We start from the raw sequence: 7,983 nt of genomic DNA, 5'->3' as shown, positions 1-7,983 counted from the left end.
CATCCACAAACATTCACTCACCCCACCACCGACGCACAGTAGCAGCAGCGTGTGTACCATCTACAAGATGCACTGCAGGAACTCACCAAGGCTCCTTAGACAGCACCTTCCAAACCCACAACCACTACCATCTAGAAGGACAAGGGCAGCAGACAGATGGGAACACCACCACCTGGAAGTTCCCGTCCGAGTCGCTCACCATCCTGACTTGGAAATATATCGGCCGTTCCTTCACTGTCGCTGGGTCAAAATCCTGGAACTCCCTCCCTAACAGCACTGTGAGTGTACCTACACCACACGTACAAAATACTGGAACTCCCTCCCTAACAGCACTGTGGGTGTACCTACACCACACGGACAAAATCCTGGAACTCCCTCCCTAACAGCACTGTGGGTGTACCTACACCACAGGGGGCAAAATCCTGGAACTCCCTCCCTAACAGCACTGTGGGTGTACCTACACCACAGGGGGCAAAATCCTGGAACTCCCTCCCTAACAGCGCTGTGGGTGTACCTACACCACAGGGACAAAATCCTGGAACTCCCTCCCTAACAGCGCTGTGGGTGTACCTACACCACACGGACAAAATCCTGGAACTCCCTCCCTAACAGCACTGTGGGTGTACCTACACCACACGTACAAAATCCTGGAACTCCCTCCCTAACAGCACTGTGGGTGTACCTACACCACAGGGACAGCTGCAGGTCAAGAAGGCGGCTCATCCACCACCTCAAGGGGCGATTAGGGACGGGCAATAAAAGCTGGGCCCAGCCAGCGACGCCCACACCCCCTCAGTGAATGAGGAAAAGTCAATGTTATCTGGCTTGACATTTGGTCAACTACTGCTGAGCACAAGAACATGAAGAATGCCTGGTGCCTTAGTTTACCAAGAGCGTTGATGGAAAGTTGAATCTCACTCACCTGGAACAGCGACTAGGACAGACTCGGTGTAGGTGGAGTTGAACGATCTACCCTTGACTTGCACCTCGTATAAACAGACGTAGCGGCCAGCAATGTTGCCATCGCTGTTATTCAACGGAAACGTCGAGGTGAAATTCAACACTTCCGCGTGTTGAACTTGCCTAGACCCGCTGGCCTCCAACTCCAGTAAGTACATTGTGCCGTTCCCTGTGTTGTTCTGGACCGTGCAGTTGATGAGATTCATCCCTCTGACGGTGAATAAGGCTATATTGGGAGTCTGCAGGGGATCTGTTTGGATGAACATGCAGAAGAATCAATAACCGTGCGGCAGATAAAGGCAGCGGCTACTCGAGCAGGTCAGAGGCTGGGAATCCTGCGGAGAGTCACTCACGCTCCTGACTCCCCCAAAGCCTGTCCACCATCTACAAGGCACGAGTCAGGAGTGTGATGGGATACTCCCCACTTTGCCTGGATGGGTGCAGCTCCCACAACACTCGAGAAGCTCGACACCATCCAGGACGCAGCAGCCCCGCTTGATCGGCACCCCATCCACAAACATTCACTCCCTCCACCACCGACGCACAGTAGCAGCAGTGTGTGTACCATCTACAAGATGCACTGCAATAACTCACCAAGGCTCCTTCGACAGCACCTTCCAAACCCACGACCACTACCATCTAGAAGGACAAGGGCAGCAGACACATGGGGAACACCACCACCTGGAAGTTCCCCTCCAAGTCACTCAACATCCTGACTTGGAAATATATCGGCCGTTCCTTCACTGTCGCTGGGTCAAAATCATAGAACTCCCTTCCTAACAGCGCCATGGGTGTACCTACAACACAGGGACAAAATCCTGGAACTCCCTCCCTAACAGCACTGTGGGTGTACCTACACCACAGGGGACAAAATCCTGGAACTCCCTCCCTAACAGCACTGTGGGTGTACCTACACCACAGGGACAAAATCCTGGAACTCCCTCCCTAACAGCACTGTGGGTGTACCTACACCACAGGGACAAAATCCTGGAGCTCCCTCCCTAACAGCGCTGTGGGTGTACCTACACTACAGGGACAAAATCCTGGAACTCCCTCCCTAACAGCACTGTGGGTGTACCTACACCACACGGACAAAATCCTGGAACTCCCTCCCTAACAGCACTGTGGGTGTACCGACACTGCATGGGCTGCAGCATTTGAGTTTGTGTGTGAATGCGTGAGTGTGTGTATTTGCACGAGACAGAATGCGTTTGCGTGTGTGTGTGAGTTGTGCGTATTAGTGTCTGTGTGTGGGGGCCTGTGAGTGTGTGCGTGTGCATGTTTATGAGAGTGCGTGTGTGAGAGAGAGGGACTGTGTGAGAGTGTGTGTGTGTGTTTGAATGTTGGTGTGTGTCAATGGGTAAGTGTGCATGAAAGTGTGTGTGTGCGAGGACGTGTGTGTTTGATTGTCTGTGTCTGCCAATGTGTGTTTGTGTGTATGAGAGAGTGAGTGTGTGTGCGTGTGTGTGAGTGTGTGCGTGTGTGTATGAGACTGTGTGTGTGTGTATGCGAGTGTGTACGTGTTTGAGCGTCTGTGTGTCAACGTGTGAGTGCGGATGAGAGGAAGTGAATGAAAGTGTGTGAGAGAGAGAGTTTGTGTCTGTGTGTGAGAGAGAGAGTGTGTGTGTACGTGTGTGTGAGAGAGAGAGTTTGTGTCTGTGTGAGAGAGAGAGTGTGTGTGTGTATGTGTGTGTGAGAGAGAGAGTTTGTGTCTGTGTGTGAGAGAGAGAGTGTGTGTGTGTGTGTGTGTGTGAGAGAGAGAGTTTGTGTCTGTGTGTGAGAGAGTGTGTGTGTGTGTATGTGTGTGTGAGAGAGAGAGTTTGTGTCTGTGTGTGAGAGAAAGAGAGTGTGTGTGTGTACGTGTGTGTGAGAGAGAGAGTTTGTGTCTGTGTGTGAGAGAGAGTGTGTGTGTGTACGTGTGTGTCTGAGTGTATATGTGAGAGAGTGTATGAGAGTATGAGTGTATGAGAGTACGTGTAAACATGACAGTGTGTGTGAGAGATCGTGTGTGTGTGTGCGTGTGTGTGTGTGTGGATGATAGGGAGTGTATCTGTATGTTTAAGAAAGGCTTATATCTTCCCAAACCTGCTGCACTCCACAGAATCACACAGAGTGCAGAAGAGGCCCTTTGGCCCATCGAGTCTGCACCGACACGTGAGAAACACCTGACCTACCTACCTAATCCCATTGACCAGCACTTGGCCCCATAGCCTTGAATGTTATGACGATGCCAAGTGCTCATCCAGGTACTTTTTAAAGGATGTGAGGCTAACCCGCCTCCACCACCCTCCCAGGCAGCGCATTCCAGACCCTCACCACCCTCTGGGTCAAAAAGCTTTTCCTCACATCCCCCCCCTAAACCTCCTGCCCCTCACCTTGAACTTATGCCCCCTTGTGACTGACCCTTCAACTAAAGGGGAACAGCTGCTCCCTATCCACCTTGTCCATGACCCTCATAATCTTGTACACCTCGATCAGGTCGCCCCTCAGTCTTCTTTAATCCAACGAAAACAACCCAAGTCTATCCAACATCTCTTCATCACTTAAACGTTTCATCCCAGGCAACATCCTGGTGAATCTCCTCTGCACCCCCTCCAGTGCCCTCACATCCTTCCTATAATGTGGCGACCAGAACTGCACCCAGTGCTCCAGCTGTGGCTTCACCGAGGCTCTATACAACTCCAACATGACCTCCCTACTTCCCACTATTCAGCGCAGAAACTGCGCATGGAGCAATTTTCAAACTCCCACGACGCGAAACGGGATTGATCCCATCTGCGCTCGAGCCAATCGAGGCTGTTTAGGTGGATATTCCCATCTCCTCCAAATTACGCACTTGCCTCTCAACTTCCCCGGGGAGTTCCCAACACGTGCGGTACGAATTCGAGCTCTCTCCCTCTCTCTATTTCTCTGCTCTCCCGCTCTTTCCTTTAGCTCCCTCCTTCTGTTACCCTTCCCGTGCCCAGGGCCAACACCGATTGGTGAAAACTGGGCAAGCCCTCGGAGCAATGCAGTATGACGGTTAGCCGACACTGTTAGGGGCCTCCGCAAGCTGCTGACCTGCGCAGCCGTGGGACCCGCTGCCCGGCGGCAGCAAAGCAGGCGGCCCGGGTTTGCTGACCACCTTACGCTTTGTGGGATCTTGCTGTGCGCTAAGGTGCTGCCTCCCGCCTGCATTGCGGACAGGAAACTTACTGAGTGGGACGTAACATCAGCTTGTGAGGCTCTGAGATTCAGAATGTTTCTTTTTTAAGATAACCCACCACCTCTCCTTTGTTTTTATTTTCCTCTTTCCCAGCTTTCCTCCCTGCGTTCTTTTCCGTTCTTTATTTCATTCTTACTTCCTTTATTATTTGTTTCCTTCGTTCCTTCTTTCTTTATTACTTTTTCCCTTCCTTTTTCTCCATCTTCCTTTCTTCCTTTCCTTTTCTCTTTCTTCCTTTTTGCTCTCTCTCTCTCTGTTTCTGTCCCCCTCTCTCTCTCTCTCTCTCTCTTTGTCTCTCACTGTCTACCTCTCAGTCTCTCTCTTTTTGCTTTCTCTGTTTCTGTCTCACACTCTCTCTCTCTCCCTCTTTGCCTGTCTCTCTCACACTCACTCTCACTCTCTCTCTCTCTCACACACGCACACACTTCCTCTTTCTCTATCTATCTACAGCTGTCTCTCTCTCTCTCACCTTGTCCCACCCTGTCTGTCTCTGCCTCTCTCTCTCCCCCTCTGTCTCTCTCTCTCTGTCTCTCTCTGTCTCTGCCTCTCTCTCCCCCTCTGTCTCTCTCTATCTGTCGCTCTCTCTCCCTCCCTCTGTCTGTCTGTCTGTCACTCTCTCTCTCTCTGCCTCCCACTCTCTGCCTATCTCTCTGTCTCTCTCTCCCTCTCTCTTTCTCGGTCTCTTTCTCCTTCTGTCTGTCTGCCTGTCTATCTCTCGATCTTTCTCTCTCTTTCTCTGTCTCTCTCTCTCTCTGTCTCCCTCACCCTGTCTCCCTCACCCTGTCCCACTCTGTCTCTGCCTCTGTCTCTCCCCCTCTGTCTCTCTCTACCTGTCTCTCTCTGTCTCTGCCTCTCTCTCTCCCCCTTGTCTCTCTCTCTATCTCCCTCTCTCTCTCTGCCTCTCTGTCTGTCTGTCTCTGTCACTCTCTCTCTCTCTCTGCCTCCCACTCTCTGCCTCTCTCTCTCTCTCAGTCTCTCTCTCCTTCTGTCTGTCTACCTGTCTATCTCTCTCTCTATCTCTCTCTCTCTCTGTCTGTCTGTCTCTGTCACTCTCTCTCTCTTTCTCTGCCTCCCACTCTCTGCCTCTCTCTCTCTCTCTCTCTCTCAGTCTCTCTCTCCTTCTGTCTGTCTACCTGTCTATCTCTCGATCTTTCTCTCTTTCTCTTTCTCCATCTCTCTCTCTCTCTGTCCCCATGTCTCTATCTTTCTCTGCCTCTCCCCCTCTCTGTCTCTTTCTCTCCCTCTGCCTACCCCTGTCGCCCTCTGTCGCCCCTTCTCTCTCATTCCTTCTGTCTCTCCCCTTCTCTCTGTATCTCCCTTTCTGCCTCTCTCTCTCTCTCCCTCCCTGTCTCTGTCTGTCTCCCTCTGTCTCTCTCCCTCCCTCCCTCTTTTTTTTGGTTTCTCTCACTCTCTCTTCGCCATTCTCCCTCGATTTGCCTCAGCCTGAGTCACATTCAGTCGCCCCACCGTCCATCTTCCCCTTCTGTATCTATCACCCCCACCCACGCCACGCGTCCCCTTCAGGTGAGCGCGCATCGGTACCCGAGCAGTGCTTGTAAAACGTCTCCCCTGCTCACCTGTCACGGCGATGTGCACCGAGGCATCGAGGGAAGAATTCGCGTACTCCCCGGCCAGCTGGTTCCCGTATTTGCAGCTGTACCTCCCAGCGCCCTTGGAGGTCAAGTTGGCCACTCGCACACTGGCGGAGTTTCTCCCGGGCCCGATGTCACAATGGGTCAGGAAGGAGCCGTCCAGGTAAAAATCAATCCCCCGGCTGGTGTTGCGTTCCCAGATGGTGCAGGTAACGTTAACCGACTCTCCTTTGAGGAATACACTGTAGTTGGGCTCCAGCAGGATGGTGGGTCTGACCCCTGGTGGGGGAATAACACGGCGGACGGAAGCAGTTAGAGAAAAGGCTAGCAGTTCCGGGAAGGTTCACCAGACGGGTACCAGGACCAGGCTGGACAGGCTCAGCTTGTATCCGCTTGGAGTTCCTACTCAAGAGGAAATTCTCCCACAAGAGGAAGCACCCTCTCCACACCCACCCTGTCAGGACCCCTCAGGATCCGACATGTTTCAATTAAGTCACCCTCTTACTGATCTCCCAGTTACTGTTCATTTCAATTCGATAGCATCACTAACTGGCTTTCACATCAACCGTGCTGGGCCCAGTGATCTGACGAGTCCTATAACTAGGGCAGGCGAGAGGGCTTTAAACTAAATAGCGAGATGTGGAGTTTTAGAGAGTTAAACAGAAAGGTTGAGGCAGGGCGGGGATATATTTCACCAAGGAAGAACAGTGTTGCAAGAACCTTGCACCATCGGTGGTTAAGGAAGTTAGTGATGCCATCAAATTGAAATGAACAGTAACTCTTTCAAGTTATCGACAGATCGCATGTAACTCTTTTGAGTACAATCACAGTTCTTGGTTTCCGGGAGTGGGACGTGAACCCACAACCTTCTGATTCAAAGGCGAGGGTGCTATGAACTGAGCCACAGCTGACACAGTAACCAGGAGGACAGTAAGAGGTGGCTTCATTGAAACATTTAAGATCCTGAGGGGGTCTTGACCGGGTGGGTGTGGAGAGGACATTTCCTCTTCTGGGAGAGTCTAGAATGAGGAGTCGCTGCTTAAAAATTAAGGGGTTCCCCCCATTTAAAACAGATGAGGAGGTTTCTCTCTCTCTCTCTCTTTCGGAGGGGTCGTGGGTTCCTGGAACTCTCTCCCTGAAAAGGGGCAGGGAGAGGGCGTGATCTTGAACTACTTCCCCTCACCAAAGCTCAGCGTTGCCAATCTGGCCCCAATGGGAACCCAATGTCCTCCGCATCACCAGCCTGGGACTGACGCCCGGGGTGGGGATGGAGGGGTGGGTGCGGCCATTACTGAGGGAGTGCAACATTGCCGGTGGAGCTTTTTTCTTTGGATCTTGGCTCAGGCCTCTCAGCTAGAGGTTAAGAATAAAGCACCACGCCGCTACCCAAACAAGAGCGGCGGAATTCCCTCAAGGATATCAGTAAGATCGAGAGAGTGCGGAGAAGATTTACTAGGATGTTGCCGGGTCTTCAGGAGTTGAGTTACAGGGAAAGATTAAACAGGTTCGGACTTTATTCCTTGGAGCGTAGAAGGATGAGGGGGAGATTTGATAGAAGTTTACAAAATGGTGAGGGATATAGACAGAGTCAACGCGAGTAGGCTCTTTCCACTTAGATTAGGAGAGATAAACACAAGAGGACATGGCTTTAGGGTGAAAGGGGAAAGGTTTAGGGGGAACATTAGGGGGAACTTCTTCACTCAGAGAGTGGTGGGAGTGTGGAACGAGCTACCATCTGATGTGGTAAATGCGGGCTCACTCTTAAGTTTTAAGGATAAATTGGATAGAGACATGGATGGGAGAGGTCTGGAGGGCTATGGACTGGGCGCAGGTCAATGGGACTAGCGGAATAATATTTCGGCACAGGCTAGAAGGGCCGAATGGCCTGTTTTTCTGTGCTGTAGTTCTCTATGGTTCTATGGTTCTTCAATGTCCAGCCCAATATTATATTTAAGTAGTGAAGGGCAAGGCGGGTCAGCGCTGTCTATTTTGCAATCTACATCAATTACCCAGGCGAAGAGACTGACCATAATGCAGCCATACTAGGCTAGGTGGGAATACCAACATATGGAAAAGAAGCAGGAGGAGGCCACTCGGCCCCTCAAGCCTGTTCCGCCATTTAATAAGACCGTGGCTGATCTGATCGTAACCTGAAATCTGCATCCCACCTCCCTCTCCCCCCCCGATAACCTATCACCCCACCCTTGCTCACCAAGAATCTCTCCA

General features: G+C 51.6%; 1 protein-coding gene across 1 annotated transcript in view; it reads right to left on the bottom strand.

Moving 5' to 3' along the window:
- Positions 1-6,036, bottom strand: part of LOC144677449 (uncharacterized) — a gene marked incomplete at its 5' end in the record, with an annotated part of 11,425 nt that extends 5,389 nt beyond the window's left edge. Inside the window, 2 exons of the mRNA XM_078537541.1 lie at positions 923-1,210; positions 5,743-6,036. Coding sequence (XP_078393667.1) covers positions 923-1,210; positions 5,743-6,036 — 582 coding nt within the window. The remainder of the gene's footprint in view (positions 1-922; positions 1,211-5,742) is intronic.
- Positions 6,037-7,983: the final 1,947 nt, after the last annotated feature.

Source organism: Cetorhinus maximus, unplaced genomic scaffold (genome assembly GCF_964194155.1).
Source record: "Cetorhinus maximus unplaced genomic scaffold, sCetMax3.hap1.1 HAP1_SCAFFOLD_2549, whole genome shotgun sequence".
Taxonomy (NCBI): domain Eukaryota; kingdom Metazoa; phylum Chordata; class Chondrichthyes; order Lamniformes; family Cetorhinidae; genus Cetorhinus; species Cetorhinus maximus.
The sequence above is the reverse complement of the archived record's forward strand: the minus strand, read 5'-3'. Positions and strand labels throughout refer to the sequence as shown.